The sequence below is a fragment of the Atta cephalotes genome (assembly GCF_000143395.1).
Source record: "Atta cephalotes unplaced genomic scaffold scaffold00008, whole genome shotgun sequence".
Classification (NCBI taxonomy): Eukaryota; Metazoa; Arthropoda; class Insecta; order Hymenoptera; family Formicidae; genus Atta; species Atta cephalotes.
The window spans coordinates 2,163,507-2,187,141 of NW_012130072.1; the positions used below are offsets into that span (position 1 = coordinate 2,163,507).

At 33.2% G+C, this 23,635-nt stretch overlaps 2 protein-coding genes across 3 annotated transcripts in view; one reads left to right on the forward strand and one right to left on the reverse strand.

The window, feature by feature from the left end:
* The window catches only part of LOC105627133 (heat shock 70 kDa protein cognate 3), an 11,177-nt gene extending 6,627 nt beyond the window's left edge, over positions 1-4,550 (forward strand). Inside the window, exons 1-6 of one of the 2 annotated variants that reach the window (XM_012208419.1) lie at positions 712-754; positions 2,036-2,117; positions 2,225-2,645; positions 2,838-3,203; positions 3,373-3,776; positions 3,896-4,550. In XM_012208419.1, coding sequence (XP_012063809.1) covers positions 712-754; positions 2,036-2,117; positions 2,225-2,645; positions 2,838-3,203; positions 3,373-3,776; positions 3,896-4,550 — 1,971 coding nt within the window. Of the gene's footprint in view, positions 1-711; positions 755-2,033; positions 2,118-2,224; positions 2,646-2,837; positions 3,204-3,372; positions 3,777-3,895 lie in introns of those variants that run through there. The other variant, XM_012208418.1, reaches the window with a different exon arrangement.
* Positions 4,551-11,637: 7,087 nt separating this feature from the next.
* Positions 11,638-15,022, reverse strand: LOC105627136 (60 kDa SS-A/Ro ribonucleoprotein-like). The gene is made up of 7 exons (XM_012208421.1): positions 14,828-15,022; positions 14,401-14,758; positions 13,704-13,933; positions 13,065-13,270; positions 12,863-12,983; positions 12,034-12,437; positions 11,638-11,770 (listed from the first exon to the last, which is right to left on the reverse strand). The coding sequence occupies exons 1-7, from the start codon at positions 15,020-15,022 to the stop codon at positions 11,638-11,640; spliced, it is 1,647 nt and encodes a 548-aa protein (XP_012063811.1).
* Positions 15,023-23,635: the final 8,613 nt, after the last annotated feature.

Genomic DNA, 23,635 nt, shown 5'->3' on the forward strand with positions numbered 1-23,635 from the left:
CTATACATACATATATATATATATATATATATATATATATATATATATATAATTGTATATAAAATATGTCAATTTTTCATATAATTATATATAATTATATATGAAACATTTTTTTTCGGATTATTATAGATTGTCAGAACTTTAAATTTATTCATTTTTTAAATATAACAAAAATGTTTAATCTGTTTAAAAATATCACATACGGCAATATAAACATTGATGCAAAATTATGATGCAAGAAGATATTTATTTACTTGCGAGATGATTACTTATGAGTGAAAGAGAGAACATATGGACGGGGTTATGAGTACGATGGTTTCGCCCCTGGCGCGTCATGCAGCGCTCGCTGGTGCGGCGTCCACGTGTTCCACCTACCATATCTAATCGGCCGGCCGCGAATCGCGGCGGCGCGTGAAGACTTCGGAACCAGACAGCCATGACGTGGGCCAACGAGGCGCGGCCAACTGTATACACGACGGCGAATCAGCGTCACCTTCTTCCGCTGAGACCGGATGGCCCTTGCCAATCAGCGTCGGCCACGACGTAACACTCCCGTTAATATCCCGGCCCCCGAGATCGGTGTCGGTGTCAGTCGTCGTTTTACCGTTCACCGAGAGAGAATTAGGATCGCTAGATTCGTGAAGAACGCGAGGAACATTCAACGAAACCGAGCAGACACACGTCCAATTGGTGAGTGAATTCTCCTTTTGAATGTCGCGAGCTAAACATTTTCTTTTGAGTCTCATTTGTCACCGTCGAGACGTTCCACTCTGTCGAAGTCGCCGTCACATACCGACAGCAACTGGAATTCGATTCTCGAACCAGAATTTCTGTTCCCCCAGGAATTCCGGGTGTTCCACTGTCATCTCACTGTCAATCTGAAGTTGTCGCTCGCAAATGACGACGTCTCTTCATATTCTCGCGTTTTTTTTGCCCGCATACTGTTCAACGACGATACGGTATTTTTCTTTTTTTTTTTTTTAATACGTTTGGAGACTGCGGCGAGAAGACCTGCCACGTTTGATTTGTTCGTTACGAGTTCTAACTCCCGCGTCTTTCAGCCTTGTATGATAAAAAAGGGTGTTAAATTCCAACAACCGCGATAATTGAACGATTTTTTTAGTTTCTCTGGAGCGTCTGGAATTATCTCTTCGAAAAGATGACGTGTGACTTTGCCCACCGAGCCGAAAGTCATCTGACTCATAAATACTAATGATGCTTGTAAAAACTAATTTGTTTTTTATTTGTTATTCCACGGGATAAATCGAATATCAATAATTTTATGGAAATTAGAAAATTATTCTAATTCTATCTTGAATATTAGAGCTACATAAACCTAATATCTTAAGACGTCTAAATATGTGATTACAATGATATATTAGGCGAAAAATGACAAAAATGCTACTTTACAAGTAATTTATTTCAAAATTTATCTCTTCCTAATCAATTTATTCTCATATAAATATAGATGAAAAGGATCATTCTATGTCAAATTATATTTTTAAATTATAATTGTATAATTTATGAATAATTCATTACATTTAATAATTAATAATTGATATATAAAAATAAATATTTATGACAATCAATATAAAAGGTGGTCGAAATTTAATAAGTACTAATGTATTATTACAATAACACATTTATAAATAAAATTTATTATAAACAATAAGAATTTTATTGGATGGTACACGTAAATACATAACCGAAAGATGAAAGAAATCCTTAACGATCGAAATTGGATCTATGATGCTTGAATAATTCAGTGTAAATTTATATACTACGTAGGATTTGATATGTAGTATGTACACCGAATTATTTAAACACTAAAAATCCAGTTTTGTTGGGCTTTATTTCTTATTGGTTGAAAATTTATAATAGTTTTTAATTTTTATAAAGTGTCTTCCGTCTTTTTAATAAAATTTTAAATCTTATTAATGTATTAATGATTTCCTGTGATTATTGATTTAGGGATAGTTCATACAAAGCAATATGAAGGGAGTCATAAGTCTATTGATAGTGGGACTGCTAGCAGTCGCCACGATTGCGAAAGAGGACAAAGAAAAGGAGGATATTGGTACAGTAATAGGAATTGATCTGGGTACAACTTATTCTTGGTGAATATACATTATCATAATGATGTATTATTAAAAATAATCTGCAGAAAAACGATAGTTTATCATTTTTTATGATTAATAAATTAATAACATGTATATGTTTTTAGTGTTGGGGTTTACAAGAACGGTCGAGTGGAGATTATCGCCAATGATCAAGGTAATCGAATCACGCCTTCTTATGTGGCGTTCACTAATGACGGCGAACGTTTGATCGGCGATGCCGCCAAGAATCAATTGACGACGAATCCAGAAAACACCGTGTTTGACGCTAAGCGATTGATCGGTCGTGAGTGGTCAGATCCCACTGTGCAGCACGATGTGAAATTCTTCCCATTCCCGGTCATCGAGAAAAACAATAAGCCGCACATTAAAGTTGAGACCAGCCAAGGTGAAAAGGTCTTCGCGCCAGAAGAAATTTCGGCTATGGTTTTGGGCAAGATGAAGGAAACCGCCGAGGCCTATCTTGGCAAGAAAGTCACTCACGCCGTAGTTACCGTACCGGCTTACTTCAATGATGCACAAAGACAGGTGAGATCTATTCGATATTTTAGTATTATTTTTGAACTTAAAAAAAGATCGTATAGTTCAAAAATACCTATTAGTATTAAGGTTTTAAAGAAATTAATATTCTATTTAAATCTCTCAAAATATTTTATTGAAAAAATCGTAATAAATTAATTCTGATGTATCTTTAAACATAATTTTTTATTTTTAATACAGGCCACCAAGGATGCTGGGACAATTTCTGGCTTGGTCGTAATGAGAATTATTAATGAGCCGACTGCCGCTGCAATTGCATATGGTTTGGACAAAAAAGACGGCGAGAAAAACGTACTGGTGTTTGACCTGGGCGGTGGCACTTTTGACGTCAGTTTGCTCACTATTGACAACGGTGTGTTTGAAGTCGTTGCCACTAATGGTGACACTCATTTAGGAGGCGAAGATTTCGATCAGCGTGTGATGGATCATTTTATTAAATTATATAAGAAGAAGAAGGGCAAGGATATCCGCAAAGACAATCGAGCTGTTCAGAAACTGCGTCGTGAAGTCGAAAAAGCCAAACGAGCACTTAGTGCTAGTCACCAGGTATATAATGTTTTTTTTATACGTTTTATCTATAGTCTTACTATTTCCATCTTTGAAATGTTTTCTTGCTTTTTTTATGTAATTAATTATTACATATATATATATATAATTATTATATATGTATTTGTTATTTTTTTCATCAATCTAATATTACTTTTTCATATTACAGGTCAGGATCGAGATTGAATCATTCTTTGAGGGCGAGGACTTCTCCGAGACATTGACTCGTGCCAAATTCGAAGAACTGAACATGGATCTCTTCCGTAGTACTTTGAAGCCTGTGCAAAAGGTCTTGGAGGATTCTGATATGAGCAAAAAGGATGTGGACGAGATTGTTTTAGTTGGTGGCTCGACTAGGATCCCGAAAGTTCAACAATTGGTTAAGGAATTCTTCGGAGGCAAGGAACCATCACGAGGCATCAATCCTGACGAAGCTGTCGCTTATGGTGCCGCTGTACAAGCTGGTGTACTTTCTGGAGAACAAGATACCGATGCTATTGTACTTCTTGACGTTAATCCTCTTACCATGGGTATCGAAACTGTTGGAGGTGTAATGACCAAACTCATTCCAAGGTAAACACGAAAACAAAAACAGTATTTTTAAGAATATTATTAAATCTAAATATTTAAATTTTTGACTGATTGAATCAAAAGAATTCTTGAAATAAAACGATATTCTTTATTTCTTGTAGGAACACAGTTATTCCGACGAAGAAATCTCAGATCTTCTCTACAGCGTCTGACAGCCAGCACACTGTCACGATTCAGGTGTACGAGGGTGAGCGTCCTATGACCAAGGACAACCATCTGCTTGGCAAATTCGATTTGACTGGCATTCCACCAGCACCACGTGGCATACCACAAATCGAAGTCACCTTTGAGATCGACGCCAATGGTATTCTGCAAGTATCGGCTGAGGACAAGGGCACTGGCAATCGCGAGAAGATTGTCATCACGAATGATCAGAATCGTTTGACGCCCGATGACATCGAGCGGATGATTAAGGACGCGGAGAAATTCGCCGACGATGATAAGAAATTGAAGGAGCGTGTAGAGGCGCGCAACGATCTGGAATCATATGCATACTCGTTGAAGAATCAATTAGCCGACAAGGAGAAACTCGGCTCGAAAGTGAGCGAGGCGGATAAAGCTACTATGGAAGAGGCTATCGACGAGAAGATCAAATGGTTGGAGGACAATCAGGACACTGAGCCAGAAGAGTATAAGAAGCAAAAGAAGGAGCTCACCGATATCGTTCAGCCAATTATCGCCAAACTTTATCAGGGCGCGGGCGGCGGTGTTCCACCCACTGGCGGCGAGGACGACGATATGAGGGACGAACTTTAACTGCAAGCTGGCGACCCGCTCACCTCGGTTCGCGGTTTAGACTGATTACTCGCCTTCCGAGCAAATACTTTACAGAAGTGTTGATATACATTATGAGAGGCTGAGCGTGGTACACACGCGAGATTATGTTCTCGCCGTATGTTTAGCTGAAAGTGGCTGTCTGGTTCTAAGTTTTACTTAGATAATATGTAGCATAGACTATCTTATAACTCTAAGACTTAGGTTAAGGAAGGCGGTTTGAAGCTAAATGTACAGTGGGAATACAAGTCTTCGTCTCATAAGTCTTACGTACATTTCGAGAGAAGTGCGAGAAAATGTTAGTGATATCGAGAAATCGTCAGATTTCTCGATATCATTAACGTTTTTGATTGCGCTCGTTTCTCCCCTTGCGATACAAGCATACTGACTCCACGGCATCGTTAATTTATTTTGAGTTGTTTTGTATGTTTCCCCACTAAGTGTAATAATCGAACGATCGATTATTTGCAAACAAAGCGCGTTGAAGATATACTTGTGAGTATGTGTATGTATGATTGAACAAGAGTGAATGTGAAGCGCGCGGAGACGGCTTGCTGCCAGCGAATTACATCGTACTATGTACAATGTAGCCGTGTCTACGCTTGAATACAATATGTGTATCAGTAACGCAAGAATAAAGATTTTTTCAGTAAACCGTAACTTCTGACAGGATATTCGACCATCCGCATCCTGCGATCTATATCTTGAGATCCTGAGACTCAATACACACAAATATTTGAAAACCTTAAGAACTTTTAAAATACGTCCTAATTTATAATGTATTAAAACATTCCTTAAATATCGTTTGATCATGTAGAAATGTCTTATACTTTTTCTATAAAACGTTAATGCAAGATGTTCTAGTCTTAAATGAAAATAAAAGTATTTAAATTGTGAAAAAGTGAAATTATAAGATTCCACTTGAAATCGAAGCTTACAACTCTAATCATTTTCTAATTTAAAATAAATACAATGGGAGATTGTTTTGAGAAAATTTATTTAAGGATCCAGTTCATACCGTAACAAAAACAGCACGGAATTTGTAGACATAATCAATTCCCTATAATATCTTAATTCGCCTATATTGTGTATCGAAATACAACCGTTAACAGACATAATGACAATAACATAATTCGCTCCTTCGTGAAACTCCGACGTTAATTTGTTCAGAGCAATTTAATCGTTGGGCTTACAGTGTTTCACAAATTTACTTAGGTATAAAAATAATATCGAAATCACGCACGATAGATGTTTTTCACGCGTATATGTGTCAGGAAATTTGTTGGCTGCGTTGAAAAAGTTTCACGATTTCGAATTATGAAAAAATAAAACTTCAAAAGAACTATTGTGTGCTTTATCTCTTTACTGAATATTGTAATAACACCTTAAGGACCTAATGGAATAATATTACATAAATACATAATTATCAAATATTTTTTTACGATGCAAAGATATAAAAGTAAACATTCGTAATTTTTAACAATATCTAATTTTATAAAATTATTTATAAATAATTTTAAATTATTATGTATTCAATAAATATATTTGATAAATAATTGAAAATAATCATAACGAAAAACGATTATTTAGCCGATTATTTATACATTTTCACTTTCCGAAAACATGTGAGAGATATTACGAAGAATTTCAACAGTCATAGATTAATTTTGATAAAGTCTAAAATCAAAATCTCGTAATTTATGATAGAAATCGAAAATAACAAATAAATAATTTTTTTAAAGTTTCGATTCATGGTCTGTTTCGAAACTTTTCTCACGCAGCTAGTGTATGCGACAATTTTTTTTTTTGTTTCCGCAGATTCCGATGTACCATAATTACTGATTGTGAGTAATATACTTCGCTTTACGAATGTAATACATGTAATAATACTACATGTAATAATACTAATCCTTAAAGAAAAAAAAAACGCTGAAATCAATTCGCAGCAAGATACAATTTCGGGCGCTGCGATTACTGTGTGGAACTCTGAAGAAAAGGCTTTGAGATTTTCTAAAGATTTATCTCTCATCGCACACCGATCTCTTTCACAGCGCGAGGAGATACTACGCGTACTGGCCGCAATGACACAAATTTTGACTAACGCTTGCGATAAAGGCATGGGGTTTGACGAGATCGCAGTGTGCGTACTGAGAACTGAACGGGGAATCTCTTAAAAATCTCAAAACCTCAGATATCCACGAAACGTAAAAAACTATCGAACAGGTAGCAGTGAGTGAACGGTATTGTTTATCTGTGAATCGATTCTTTCGCTTTTACAGGATTTTCGTATGTAAAAAGATAAGGCCAAAAGATAGGCATTCAGTGCGTGAATCACGAACCAGAAGGACAATTTCTTTCTTCTTTCTTTTTTTTTTTTACGTAACTCGCAGAGTTAGTACAATTCGCTTTTGCTATTTTACACTGAGAATAAGTAACGAGGTATTTCATTGCGGTTTGTACATGTAGAATTGAATATCGTTCCGTTCTTCGATTACGCTCTTTTCTCTTTTTTTTTATATATATTTTTGGCATTTGCATCGAAAACTTCGAACAACGGGCATTGAGCATTTTTTGTCTAGATCGTTGAAGCGACAGTGTACTAATTATGGAATTATAAGTGTTTCGTGTATATAATCCTAAGGAACATGACGCTATTTCGTACTTATGTATACCTTAGTCAAGCGTAAGTCTGCATATGACCGAGAAGAAATGCGAAAAAGAACGTTGAAAGAACGTTAAAAAAAATAATGGAAGTCCTTCGGCTGATTAATAACGTCCGCGCATACCGGATTATTTTTTCTTGGAAAAAAAATCTGCGGACAATTGAGGCAAGATGTAATCCTTCCGATAGTTGGAAGTACGTGTGGAATCAAATCGAACAATAATCGCGCTAGCGATTTTTTTTTTAATAACTTAACACATTGAAATGCCGCTAATATAAACGGAGTGGTACTCCAATCCTTAGTCCTATACAGATTTGCGGTCAACCGACATTTATTCCGAGAGACGGTTGATAATGCGTGTCCAGCGGCGCGTAAAATACTATAAGTATCGGATAAATATCGTTCGTGCTTCCTGGTCGAAATCAATAATCAGTCCGGAACCTCGGAGAATCGTCTTCGGCAAGGAAGCCAAAAATTTGTCCCTCTTTCAATATCGCGAACTGCAAGAATGTAGCGTGACGTGGCACTTGGTGCCGCGGTGGATCCGACGAGTGTCTCTCGATCTCTCATTACATCCCTTTGTTTCCCATTTTTAATAACTACATAATGCGGAATTTTCTATTTTCTTCTCTCTTTCTCCCCTTACGTGGTAAATATTTTCTTTTTTTTTTCTTCTAGCATGAACACATTCAACATATTGTTTCTTTCTTCTTGTTCAACTATACAGCACATCTTGAAATCAACTGTGAAATAACAGCATGGAGAAGTGATTCTCTTCAGATTCTGGCTGTACTGTTCTCCTTCTCTCCTCTTTTTTTTTTGCTTTTCTCTTCCGTTTTCTTTCTTCAGTATGCCAGTCTATATCATATTTCGGACGTATATATTCTTATAATAGTAGTATTAATGAATACATATATCTGTATGTACCGCAAGCGGAAAGGATTCCGATTTTAGATTTACTTCTCGAATCTCGCGACTCTCGATTATTCGATATTACAGCTAAATTTAATATATTATAACTAATATAATTTTCGCGTAACTATGCGATTAAATTGGAGGTTGCTTGTACTATAATAAGATTGCTATCAGAGAGATTGAGAGATTTTAGAATTAAATTGGTCGACTCTTGTAAACGCATCTGTAAAAAAGAGCTTAGACGAAGTGCGGAGAATCCTTTCCGATCGCAATACGCTCCAGTACATATACAAATACTTGTAATGCCTACTTGCTAATGCCAATGAATACATTGAGCTACTCTATATATGTTCGTAGCATATATACTCTTAAACTCTTGTTTAGTAACTAGACATTTCGTTTCTGAAAGAAGTTTTGCTTTCACGCAAGAAGTTTTTTTCCGTAAAAAAATGCGCTAGATTTTTTTTCTCTCCTAACACTGAACGATTTAGACACAAGGTGTGTGCAGTAAGTGTATAAATAATTTCTCTAAGCGCGCGAATGCTCGCCAAAATACGAAGTTCGAGTAGGAATAGTCCAGCATAAAAGATACTGACTTCACTCCCGATAAATTATAATTTATACAAAAATCTCTGCGGAACGCTGCGCAACCGAGATTAATAACAAACATTAACGTGAACCATCTTTTAAAATATTCTTAAAAATAAACTTATGCGTAATATTACGGTTTCTTTTGCCGAGTTGCAAACACAATTTTGCTTAAAATCTCTATCTGGAAAATTAGTATGTATTTTAATCGCTATATATAATCTTAAAATACACATGCCTTTTGATAAATATAGAACTGATTTCTTTTGCTTTTTAAAATCTATCAAGAACTAAACCTCTTGATTTATTAAATAAATTTCTCTTGACAACTAATAATAAAATTTAATTTTTTTCATGCCTAACTCGTCAAAAAGTCTGACTTCAATTTGTAGTATTAGTTTTATTTTCATCAGGAGCAAAATGCAGATTGCTTAAAGAATAGTCTACTTATATATTCTTTTCGGAACACTGTCTATTGAAATAGAATTTACGTTGGCAGCTTTCGATCCGTAGATTATCAGGGACAGCTGCAAAGAACAGGTGAATAGTTAAGCACTTAGTTCAAATTTGTTTCGAAGACCTGAGAGTTCATCCACGCTGTACTTTTTAGCAATGTGTATGAAAAAGGTACGTGCTTCCGTGGTCTCATGCGAGAAACGAGGGAAAAACCCGATAACAATAATCCTCAGATCGAAAGCCCATTTTTTTTCTCTCTCGCGAGATATGATACAAAATTTTCAACAAAAAATTTACGCGCTAATTTGCGCAGAGACTCAACAAATATCAAACACGGTGCGCTTCTGGCCGCGTCACTTAAATACCATTTCCCTAGTTTGAACAACAACAATGTATTTCGTATCACAGTATTATTCAGTAGTGTATTTAGTATTTGTCTCACGTTCACTTTGGATATGGCAAATATGAGATAGTAACAGTAAAATTATACTAATGTAAGTCTATAACTCTTTGGGGCTAAATGCATATCACAGTGGGAAAATTTTCAACGTTCCTATGTTCATCGTCTTCTACGACTTCCGCTTTCTTCTTTCTTTTTTTGTCTTTTTTTTTTACTTATTTTAGATTATTATTTAACCGTCCAGAAGCGCACCGGTCCCAGAAGCGTGTCACTTTTTTTTTTTAATAAGGTCACGTTATTTATACGCATTATTACGAAGAAGCATCAACCAGAAACAAGCAAACAATTAATAATATTAGAGTAAGATTTTTTTTACCATTAGTCAAAAAATGCACCGTATGTTATTTGAGATACGCGTTTTCGTATCCGTTATACAGTCTTATTCTAAACTTTTTCACTGCGTAATGCACTACTGTAATATAGGACTATTGAATTGTATTCTTTTTCCCTAGTTTTCAAAATAAGATTGTTACGGTTGCATATGAAACTTCGAGTTTTCAAAGTTTTACAGTTGTGAAATCTATAAAAACCAAATAACAATTGCAGGTCGTTCCTATAAACATTAAAAATTAAGTAAGATTTAAGTTACGAGTTATTTAAGCAATTCTCTGTATCTTTATAAAACTAGGAGATAGAGAAATTAATTTTAATTAATGTTTATGGCAGAATCTTAACTACCTTTTGCAGACCGCACTTTTTAGATAAAGACAATTACAGGAGTTTTAGCTTTTCGGAAGATAAAGAGATAAAAATTATGTGTGTATGTATGTGTATGTACGTGCGCGTGTGTGTGTTGGAGAGGAAGAGTGCTGCGTGCATGCGTATAGCGTGAGTTTGAGACTATTAATTTATAAGAACGACGTTATAATGTATTACGATAATTATATATCAAATAAAAGAAAATCTCTTTTAAAACTGAGATTTAAATAGTAAAACACCTGACAGTTTTATATATTAAATAAATCGTGCTTTATATATAATATACGATTTTTTAAATTTGATTTAGATGTATAAATGACTTGATTTAGATGTATAAATTTATATACAATATTAAAATACAAATGTAGAGAGAGAAAAGGGATTATAATTAAATGCATATCTCAAAAAATAATTAACATAAAACTGAGATTTCATGTGCAACAGTTTAATAAAAATAGTCCATAACTAATCTATATATTGCTTATATAATCGGATCGATACGATACTGTGTTTGCTAAAAATAAAATTACCGAATTATTTGAATTGTATCGTCATAAATCCGAATAGGAGTAAAAAAATATCTAATCATTTTATTAACAAAAGGGGAAAATGCTACACAGCTCTTTCCTAACACTAAGAACATGTAGTAAATATTAATATTACCATCTACATGCCAATTATAGTGCACGATCACTTTTCTCAATCACCTTCGTTTATCTCTCTATTTGCAGTATGTTTTAAAAAGTATACTGTCCCTGTTTACAGTATGTTTTAAAAAGTAAACTCTATTGGATATATCTCAAAAAAATTAACAGATAGCAAAATTAAATATAATTTGATTCAGTCATGGATATGCAAACAAGCCGACGTTTGGAACTGACGAAAAAGGCGAGACAGTTTGAATTCCAAAATTCGGCATTATTTTAAGTAATTTCTAAAAGCTCTTTCTGTAATTTTTCTCCATTATCACTCACGTTCTGCATTAGTATGCTCATTAATCAAATTCAGTTTTGAAGAAAAATCTGTTCTAACCAGATAAATTCTCATCACTGACTTCCAAAATTGCCATATGCTTCTTTCTTCTTCATTTTCATATCGAAACAATACTTTAGGATAAAATTTTCTTCTTGGTTGATCATTCGTGACTTTTTGAAGAAATATGGTTTAAAGAATCTCCTGCAAAAATATAATACAAAAGTGTTAGAGTAACTTTGTCAGCAATCAATGTGTGATCGTTTTCAAATCAATATTATTTACTAATAGAAATTTAAATGGTGCTTTCTTACATCTAAAATAAACCCTTTGCAAAGGCCTCAATGACATTAGGTACGGTAGCATCAAAACCGTTGATCGTCAAGACATGTCGGTCATAGTGTTCTTTACGATATGGTGAAGAAGAGCATAAGGCGCAAGTGATCAATCTGTAGAAAAATCATAGATTTATATTCATTTATATTATAGCACTATTGAAATTATTATTGCAAGACATATTTTGCAATTTGAATATTTGTAATTTATATGATATTAAACATCAATTTTTTTATTTTATATTTATAAATACATTAAAATAAAAGCATTATAAAAATCTTATTAAATTGTGTACTGAAAAAAAATTTTTAGATAATCCAAAAAATTCTTTTTAATTTAAGAAATTCAAATTCAATAAATAGAAATATCCACTTACTTTGTATCAGGAAGGTTTAGATGCTCTTTATACGATATTAGATTTTCCTGGGATTCATCATGTTTTTGCAATATTTGATCTATAACGTTAATGAAGACATCGTATTGTTTAGATTGTTTTTTGGCCCACAAAATTGGTTTACTCTGATTGGAACTTCCTAAAGGTGCTGTTTTTAAGGTTTTCAAAATATCTTCGAAAGAATCAGTTTTGTAGACATTCACTATATAAATTCCGACATTCTTAAATGTCGCTATGGTAACGTTCTCTTCGGAACGTAAAAGTATCAGTGCAATCAAAGCAGCCGTCTCGATCCCGGTCATATTACCATTTTGCCAGGTGCTTACTTCCATCGATTTATTTGTGCTGATTGTCACTAAGTAGCGCAAATTCGTAGGTTGTATATTCTATAATTATTATAATATAAAAATTATTATATTGTAATAATTATTATTGTTATATTATTATAATCACAATAAGATAAATAGGTTACATAACATAATATTTATTTAAAATAATATATAATAATATATGCATTCTCTCATTATTTCATTAATTTTTATATTACCATAAAATGTTTAAAAAGTTGTGAAATTACATATGGAAATTCGCTTTAATCATAAAAAACTAATAAAAATTAATAATTATATTTTTTTAAAAGAGATAATTTTGACATTTAGTTTATAAGCTACTTATCATTTCACCTATATTCATAATATACACTTAATCCAATATTTATTATTATATTAATAATTATAAGAGATAACTCACATCAATTAAATTAATAATTACTAAATTACATAATTTATGAAACAAAATCAAATTGATTTACTTTAAATGACAGATGGAATGCCTCGTTTAGAGCGTCCATTATTTTGATATTTGGATCAAATCCTGGTGGCATAGATTTCTTTGCTAATTCTCGAACTTTTCGTTTTTCATAGGTCAGACATCTTAAAAATGCATATTTATCAATGACAGTTTCAAGTTATTTAAATCACATAGAGCATTGTTGAAAATTGTTGCGTACTTACTTTCCGGAACACTGATAATTTTTGAGAGTAATAAAAATTAATGCCGGATGAACTGCACTCCTTTCGACGTATTGTGAATTCGTAAGTCGTTCAGTTACTTTCTCGACTGCTACTTCATCAGTAACGAGAAACCCAAGATTGTGAATCCTTTGCAGGTTGTTTAGAAGCACAACAATATCCATTGATATTAGCAATGAATTCCAAATCTACGTACAAAATAATAAAATTATTATTTTGTTAAATTAGGAATTCATTCTTGATAAATGCATTTTTTAACGCGAATCGTAAATAAAATTTTCTTTGATGATTTATGTTGTATATAAAAATAATCTGGTGGAATCTCTTTTTATAACCGTATGTAATTTTATTAAATATAATTATTTAAAACTTGATAATTAAACAGAATTTGTTTCTTTGCAGTATTAGAAGTTCAGCACTATATATCCTTTAATAATTTAATTTAATAATAAACTTAATAATTACTGTTAAAATAATACATAGAATATAACTTTATGACATTTTTAAAAATTGGTTAAAAATTGCATTTTTTGTAATCTTAGACTTAGCAATTCTTGCATAATTTCAAATTCTAATAAATTAATTGCATAACAAAAAAAGACTTCGTATGTTTGCATTTACCTCCTTGGATTTTAACAAATGACCAGGTACATGATCTAATGAAAAACCAAATGTTTCCAGCATAGAAGCAGCTCGAACCTCATCTTCGCAATGTTTGAAATCTTCAACCTCTTCCATATATTTCAGTAATTCATTGATATTAGGAGATAACTCCTTTGTCTGGTCAATTGCCATATCCTTTTTGAGCTTTTCCAAGCCGTGTATCACATACTTCAGTATAATCTTACTTTCTATTAAATAATTAATTATCTAAGTAACATTTTTAGTAACATTATATAATATTGTTGAGTTATCCAGAAAATTCGTGCCGATGTTGAAGGAAAATTGAAATGTAGAAAATTTAAATTTTAGTATACATTTATTAAATTATATAAGTTAGTCGGCACGAACTTTGCGGACAATCCAATAATTATAACAATAAATTACGACATAACAGTTCACGATGTGAATTACTGTACCTAAATTTTTTCTAAGTTATATAAACTATTCAAATTTAAAATAATTTCTAACCACCAGTATTATTATCGAATATAATTACAATTATCAACATTATTTGTAAGAGAATATAAATAAAATAAAATCTTATAAAAACTTAGACTTATAAAGATTTATAAAAAAGAAAAAAATGATTAATAAAGCTTAACTAATAAGTAGTGGATTTGTGCTTTTCTCATGAATCATAGTTTTGTAAGTTTACCTGGAGAATTGCCTAGAGGATGAGCCATCTTGACAATATCTTTGTGTTTCCAACCATATCTACTTTTATATTTTGTGACACACTCTATAAAATCTAATGGTTTCTTAGATAAGTACCAATTGTTAATAGCTTTTCTTAAGCCATGACCCCAACCTTGTGTAATATAATTCAATTCTTTTTCTCTGCACAGTTTAGAAACAAATTTAACAAACAGAATAAAATTTGGAGTAGATGCACAAATCGTTTGTACACTTTCATATGCTGCATGACGTAGTGTCTCGCTTTTATTTTGTCTGCAGCAAACAGCGAGGGCAAACACCAAAGCCTCTGGATGTGTAACTAAATTGCTCTTAAATGCCTATAAACAGTTATAATTTAGAGATAGGCTATTATTGTAAATATTTTTTATGCAATTTATGCCTTTTACCTTTGTGATCAATTCGATGGGTACCAATTGTTTCTCCTTATTTTCAGCAAGTTCTTCTATGGCTAGAACATTCCTGACTATAAAATAATGATGGGCAAACCAATATCCAGGCTGGTAATTGGGATAATCTTTTCCAACATACAGATATCGTAATAAACGTAATTCAGGATCATTGCTATTGCCTTCTGTTGCCATTTCCTAACAATTTATCTAAAAAAAAAAAAAAACAATTAAATAACAAAGATTTTTTAAGTACAATTAGTTACAAATATATGATGAAAAACAGCTATCATCAATTGCTTAACTTTCAAAAAGTAATTTTCAAATATGAGTTTATTTTTTTAAGGTATTTTCTCAACAAACAAGTCTACATTATTTATCTAATAAAGTTTTAATTTATTTTTAAAAGTAACAGCTATTTTATCTCATTATAATATTTATAACTTTTGTGTAATTATCATACAAAATGTAAGATGTTAGAAACTGTAGCACAAAATATATAAAATAAATATATAAGTATATAAAATAAATATGAAATATACATAAACATATTGTATAAATTAAATTATATTGCAAGTGTGTCAGAATTGCAAATGTAGACTTTTTACATCATATAATTCAGATATAAAAAAAATTATTAGTAAACAAGAGCCTCAAAAATTCTTTTAAAAATATGATCAACATCAAATGTTATTCTATACAATTATTTGGCATACAGGATACTTCAAGACACAACAAAACACTTTAACGTTTTTGGCTTGACAACAAGCATTCGTTTTCATATGTTTTTTTTTAATATAGATGTTTATTCTATTTTGAATCTCTCCTTCAAAAAAACAAAGGGCACTCAATCCGCATTATTTATATGACCCATTAACTGGATCGCGTTTGATGCACATACATACATACATACATACATATATACATACATACATACATACATACATACATACATACATCCATACATACATACATCCATACATACATACATCATACATACATACATCATACATACATACGTACATACGTACATACATATACGTAAACACGCAATTAGGCATCATGCACATGCACGCGCATGAGCGGATTCCTTAGCGAGGATCGCGCGTATCACCTAGTTACCGGATAAGGTAACGCGGAGATACAGGACGGGAGATGATGCGATCTCACGCATTCACGCACGCACGCACGCACACACATATGCTTGCACACAACAATCGCGAGTCCATTGCCGAGCAACGCAAAGTTAGCGCAAGGGTAGAACATGCACTTGCGAGAAATGCGATCGTGACTTCTCGAATTCTCCCCCATTTCCAATGGTTTACCTTGCGTCAATGTGGACCGACGTGCGAAATAATCATGCACAAGAGACACGGAAACTAACGGCGACTCGCGATCGCGCAACGTTGACATGCGGTGTGGACAGGTGCGGGGGAGCGCGTTGACGCACGCAGCGACGCCAGCGACACAGAGCGGTGACGGCCTACAATCTGCAACCCGCAGCCACGTCTGTCGTCACGTTATGGTTTTTGTGTATATTAAAAGCGATGATACTAGATGGCACCACGCTGATCTTCTCGGGGCGCTCGGGCCGATGTTTTTTTATTTCTGCACTATAGACCGCATTATTAGAATCTTTTTTCTTACTTTAGCCTGCTTTAGCCTGCGAATATCAAACATATATTATCTACTTTAAGTTCCAAAGTATAAAAAACAGATCTATGAAAATAACTAAAGAAAGAAAATGTTTTCTTTTTTCTCCTCTCTTTCTCATCCTCTTCCTATCTCCCTCTGCCTCTTTGTCATCACCGTTCCTTCTTTTCACTTTCCCTTCTATCTTCTTTCTTTTACTCGTTTTTCTTTATTTCTTTCTCTTTTTTCTAACTTCAGCAATATGTAGACTTTTTTGTAATAATAAAATAAAAATATACAATTTATTACATGTCCATGTTGTAATATGCATTGTAATTCTCATATTAATCAGCATGAATAATATGATGACGTTTGCTAAATTAATAATTAATGAGAACTCCTGATTGCGATTTAGACTCGATTTAGACTCGATTATTAATGTAAGATTAACTTTAATCTCGATTCAATTTATTCTTTATTCTTTTCTAATTTTCACCTAATATCAGAAATTGATTGATCGATGTTGAATCAATACCAATTATTTAATATTGATCGACCAATCATTTCTGACTGGCAAAAATTAGAAAAAAATAAATGATAGTATAATGAAGTTAAACATAAAAAAACCGAGACCGAAATTAATTACATTGATAGAATAATAGTCCTTATATTTCTATCAATGTAGATTAATAGCTTTAATTTTTATTTAATATTTTTTACGTATATATATTTTTAGAGAATGAAGCCTTTGTTAATAAAAGTTCCTCGGGATTCTGTTCATTATATATGTACGTCAGTTTTTAAGTGATGCAGAGAGAGAGAGTAGCAAAACAATTGTTTTCCCTCGGCCAAGCGATACGCTTCCTCTTTATTATTAAGACTGTACATACAAGATCAGTTAAGATTGAGATAAGTTTAATGAAAAATAAGTATACGATTCTGATTAGTTAACTGATTAGTATTATCTATATTTCTCTATCTGCTATATTTAAATCGATATCATTATGTTTATTCTTTTAATCTTATACCATGCGACCAAAGGAAAGTCGATGCGTTATCTTTAATTATGCACTAATCGGCTTCTACTATTCCGGAACATAATCAAGTTAGACATTAACATTATCATTAATATGAAGGCAACGTCGCGCGCGAGCAATTAAGGATGTTCTTTTATTCTGAATCACACGTGCTGATAATATAATCAAATCACAGAATGACATAAATTTTTGCCAAGTTGCTTTCCGACAGGAATTAGTTATTATGAAGCAAATTTTATTTTTAATTCAAAGTAATCTCATGAAAATTTACGTCATTCTGTACGTGATGTTCGCTCTTCATACAAATCGATATTCTCAAATATTTAATGAAATCATGCAGTAATATACGTATTTTTCTTTTTGCAATAGATTTTAGACATAAAATATATGCAGTTGTATATTTTATATGCAATAAAACATACGATTACGTATAAAAAATTATTTTTATAAACAAAATATACAATACATACAAAATATACAATACATAATAATGAAATATATTACTTAATTATACATTTTATAATTTCATATAACTTAATTGTATAATTATGTACAAGTATATTTTATTTTTTATATAGATATACGTATAGGATGAGTCAACAAAAACTTTCCCGGTTTTTTTATAATTAACTGATTTATATATTTAGAAAACGTTTCCAAATGTCGATATAACTTCAAAGACTTTATTATTATAAGAAGACTTTTCTTTCAAACTTTAACACTCTGTATCTTTGAAATCAAGCCGTTTTAGATATATATAATTTAGATATATGTTTTTTGTCTTGAATTTATGAGAATTAAATCGCTTAAAATATATGTTTTAGAGTATTTAATATCCACTCTATATATTTAGTGGAGAATATTTCTGTATATTTCACACAAATTAGTCTGCAGTTATAAAAGAGAAGAGTTTTCGTTGGTTCACCCTGTATAATCAATTGTATATGTATAAGATATATATAGGGTGGATATTAAATAAACATTTTAAGCGATTTAATTCTCATAAATAAATTCAAGACGAAAAACTAACATAATTATATATCTAAAACGGCTTGATTTCAAAGATACAGAGTGTCGAAGTTGAAAAAAAAGTTTTATCTTTTTTTTCAAAAATTTCGTAAAAATCATTTGAGTTATATTTTGAAATTTCAAACATATACAAAGCTTCATCAAAATAACTCCAGTGCGTTTTCCTTGAAATTTTTGAAAAAAAATTTTTTTTCAATTTTAGCATCTTGCATTCTTCAAATTAAGCTCTCTCGATCATATAAAGTTTCATCGTGAATTTGTTTAAAATCTTTTAGAGTACTTAATATCCACTGTGTATATTAATACTGTACATATAAAAAAAACTGATCTCCAATCACATCGCAGTATTGTGGTATTGAATACTGAACATACATGAACAAAGGGAATTGAAACTTATGTAGGACGTGTATTTATTTATTACATGAATGTATTTATTATTCAGAGTGGTACGGGATATATAATACTGTCTCTCTCGAGGTACAATCTTCGAAATCGCACAATGTGCGCTCGGAACCTCTACTTTTCCTTCTATTGTTTTCATTTCTGCCGATCGTCGAGAGCGGATTCGCTCATCGGGCTCGGCGCGCGCGAGCACAGATCCACAGATACGTAAAAAGAATCTATAAAAGTAGAAACGTGTGTAGAGCGATGTATACATGGCGAACCGCTTTATCGCTGAAAAAAATCTCGCGTGACGCATACGCACGCCTATGTGTGTACGACTGTACGCGGCGAGGTTTTACGAGCTCATACATTTGTGGACAGTGTTTCTCGCTGCAGCACGCAGCGATTCTCCGCTTCTCCAGTCTCTCATCACATTTTCCAATTGCATTTTTATCGCCTTGTTCATTGACCCACTCCTTTCCGCAATATCGCAGCCTCTCGAAGCCCGTGCACAAACGATTTATCACGATGACACTTCGATAGTGAAACCATCGGGACTATCGCGGATTAAATAAACGGTTTCATAATTTAACAGTTTTTATAAACAATCTTCTTCTGTACTTTCCACTTCTCCACTCCGCTTTATCTCTTACTCTTGACAAGCGTTGTTCAATTTCAGTCCCGTCGCGTTTCAATTCTTCAAATCTGATCTCATAGCTTCTTTTGTCTTTAATCTATTTATCTTTTATCTTTAATATATGTTTTTTTATATCGAGGCCAAGAGTAAACAAGCTAAAGTAATAATAGAAGTGTCTACTTAGATTAATTAGTAATTCTGTAACGTTAGTATTTATGGAGTCAAATATTATGTAGATATACTTGTGTGAATGAACTCCGAGTATAGTATACTTACCTTATTTAAAAAATGATCATTCTCAAAACTTCTTTACTTTATTGCTTGTAACTTCTTTTGCAATAAGTTTTTACAATGTTTCAAGATGCTAATAGCATTATTAAATCAACAATCAAGTTAATTGTGTTATTATTTCAGCTTCAGTTTTTTTTATGATTATATTCCAAGTCTCACAGTAAGCGGTTTATATAACTGAAGGCTGCATTTAAAATTTACATTTACATATAAACACATAACAATGTTAGGCAAGATCTCGATGATATTAGCTTCTAATTTGCTTATTTATAGCCATTTCTACTGATGTAGATTAATTTTAATTTTGATTTAATTAATTTTATTTTTTTCTAGTTTTAAGAATTAGAAGAGAACAAAGAGTAAATTAAACTATTAAAGATTAAAATTAATAAACATTGATAAACATGGATATTAGTTGATTATTCGGATAAGTTTAAATCGATTAATTTATTATTGTATTAATTTATTAATTTATTATTGTATAAACTTTTTTATTAATAAATATATGATGTTTCCTTGTTATTATGTTCTTTATGTTCTTATTATGTTCTTTAATCTAGCGTGAAAAAAATTTGTTTCTTTAATCTAGTGTCAAAAAAAAAGTTTTTTACATGTTCATTTTTATGAAAGTTATAGCAATCAAGTTATGCAGTAGTTGCGTCCAGCAGAAAAAGCAGCTTTGCAACTGTTGCAAAATTTTTCAATATGATTTATGCACTTAGAGTAAGTGAGGAACTAAGAGCAAGACTAGTCATATTAAAAAATTTTACAATAGTTGCAAAATAGTTTTTTCTACTGAACGCAGCAGAAAAGTAATGTGTTGTACTCGTGAGAGTAGTAAATACTAACAAAATAAAATCTGTGTGTCATAATTTCACATTTAACAATATAAATAATAATATAACATGATACACGCATATTATAGTGCATAATAATTAAATTATTGAGTGTGAAGATGGCAACATGATCTTATGTTATTTTTAGTTTCAGTTCCACTAATATAAAAATGTAAGATTATAGATTAAATTCTAATCTTAGTTTAATTTACTGTTTATCTTTTTCTAATTCTTTTAAAAAAGAATTAGAAAAAAATTAAGATCAAGTAAATAATTGAACCGAGATTATAAGTTAATCTTACATTGGTGGAACTGGACTTAAGGTGATATTCACTGATAATACGTGACATTGAAAGATTAAAAATCAAAGTTCATCGAGAATAGAAAGCCTGGCGAGAAAGAATCCGAAAAGAATCGCAGCAAAAGATGCAAATCTTCGCGCAATCGACCGTCGACACACATGAAAGGCTTACCAGCCATATTCCTTTAAGAATACATACACTCTAAGAATACATATACTCTTCTTAAAATCATAAAACTTTGGTTATTAATTAAACTTTTACATTTAATAAAACTACATTAATAAAAGTTATCAATAAAAATTATATTTTAGAAATTTTATTTGTTAAATACATACACTTAATGTAACACATAAAAAACTATATCCTCTCCCCTCCCCCTCCCACGGATTATCATCTTTTTTAAAAAAAAAAGTACAATGTACTCTTCTCTCTTTCTCTCGCGATTCAGATATGGTAACATTGATAACTCTACAGTGAATTTCGCGAAACCGTTTTCGCGAATAAAAGTGCATTGTGTGAGCCACACAGCTTGCAATTAATTCAACGCGAATCGTCGCGAGGCGCGTATGTTGGAAAAAGCCGAGCCGGTCGCCTTTGCATCTGCGCGCGCGCGCGCGTACACACTTAAAAGCGCTAAACTAGCCGGTCTCGTATTATTCGTGCTTCCGCACACATAGCTGAAAGTCGCTGGTAACTGTTACCACTCCGAGGGGAGAAGGCGCGAAGGGGCGAGGTCTGGTCCCCTGGTCGCTCCCCTACGTTCCCAACTGTAGGGGGACCCCGAGGGGGTGAAGGAATAGGAGGGGGCGCGGAAGGGGAGTCGGTACATAACACACATATACACGAGCGAGCGTCTCTCGTCTCTCGCTCGCGTGGCCATGCGTGAAGTCAGCCCCCAATGGCCAAACGTGAGTTTCACTCCGCTCGTTACGCGTATTTATAACTTCGCCGGTCACACGCGTTTACAAACGACGGAGCCCGTGCGCGCGATGCTATCGATTTTTCTGGATCTTCGTGGAGCGGCGATTATGTATGTACATAGGTATATACATATATAATATGTACATACACGCAACGGCATGTATGTGCGAGCGCGTGCGTGTGTGTGTGTGTTGTACGCGCTCGCGCTGGCTCGCGGAATTATGTAACACGTTTCGCGTCGCGTTTCTATTAATGTCGCTAATCAGCCGAGTATTAATCACGTCACTCGTATATAGCCACACGTGACGCTACAGGATGGCTATTATGTCCTTTTTACAGACAACACACTGGGATGTCGACGGTATTTTGTCCTTTTTGAATTTTGGGGACACTGCGTGGGATCGCATCAGTAGGATCCGAGAGGCCTGACGTGAAGGTCGTAGTTTTTAGCCTTTAAACAGGCACGAACTTGCATCGACATGCACGAACTCGACGCTGTTGTTCTGAAATTCGATACAAAGAGACGTTTCTCGCCGAATATGGAACGTTCTGCTTAAATTATGTCCATTTAATTTATTTTTCATCTTCTTCGTAATGCTAGATATAGAAAAAAAGATAAAAATAGATTGAACTGAGATTACTTAATCTACGTTCGTAGAAGAGAATGTTAAAGATTAAGATTAAATTAAGATATTAAAATACATTGAAATACAATACAATGATTCTTCGCTTCTCAAATGTTTTATAAAGCTAAAGCCCTGTGTATAGCGGAGGAAACAAGATAAATATATCAGAAGCAAAAAAAATAATAAGTAATAGAGATAACGTTTAAATCTTTCATAATTTTATTATTTCTCTAATATTTAATATTTGTTTTTTTTCCTTCCAATATTTCTTCTATTGTCTGCAGGATCTAAACTCTCAATAAACATCTCTTTCGCGTTAAATTTCTCGAAGATGTGCGATTTCAGCATTTATGAAACACTCTGTTCTGGTGATAAAAGAATATCAACAGACTCTCCTTATCTCTAGACATAAACGATCGTAAGATGATTGTATAGCACTAGTATACACGAGACAAAGATTATATTTCGCTTTTAGATGCTTGCGTCGGCAACGTCCCTTTATTTCCCGTAATTTCTTGGATAATTCAGCGGATTAGTGCGCTCCGTATATGTAGTCGCTCGCCCCGAGGCCGCTCCCGTGTAATTGTTATACACCACGTAATACTGATCGCGCGGAAGAAAAAAGGAAAACGACAAGAAGCTGAAGCTTCACGGTGCATTTTGATGATTATTACCTCTAGTCCCTCGGTTTTTGCCGACCGAACCGGTTTTTAATAAAATTCAGCTCTTCGATTATGTCGTCGGATGTACGATGCAATCGGAGAGCGCATCGCCCGGCAAGGTTTGACAGAGATAGATGAGCGAGCAAGACAAAGAGAGAAGAACAGAGCGAGAACGACAGGCAAAGAAAGAGAGTCAGCGAATGAGAGGTAAAAAGAGAAAGAGGAGTATGAAGAGAGAAAGAGTGGCAGACAAAGAAAGAGAGCGAGTGAGAGAGAGAGAGAGAGAGACAAAGAGAGAAAGAGTGAGTGGGAGACAAAGAGAGTGAGAGAGAGAGAGAGAGAGAGAGAGAGAGAGAGAGAGAGAGAGAGAGAGAGAGAGAGACGTAGAGAGAGAGAGAGAGACGAGAGAGAGAGAGTAGAGAGTAGTACGTAGAGTAGTAACGTACGTACG

Excerpts from the sequence above, each read along its gene's own strand:
- LOC105627136 (XM_012208421.1), bottom strand. The coding sequence starts at position 15,022 with ATGGCAACAGAAGGCAATAGCAATGATCCTGAATTACGTTTATTACGA. Across the intron at positions 13,271-13,703 it reads ATTTGTTAAAATCCAAGGAG|ATTTGGAATTCATTGCTAAT; the intron begins GTAAATGCAAAC and ends TTTTGTACGTAG. Across the intron at positions 11,771-12,033 it reads CTAAACCTTCCTGATACAAA|ATTGATCACTTGCGCCTTAT; the intron begins GTAAGTGGATAT and ends ATTTTTCTACAG.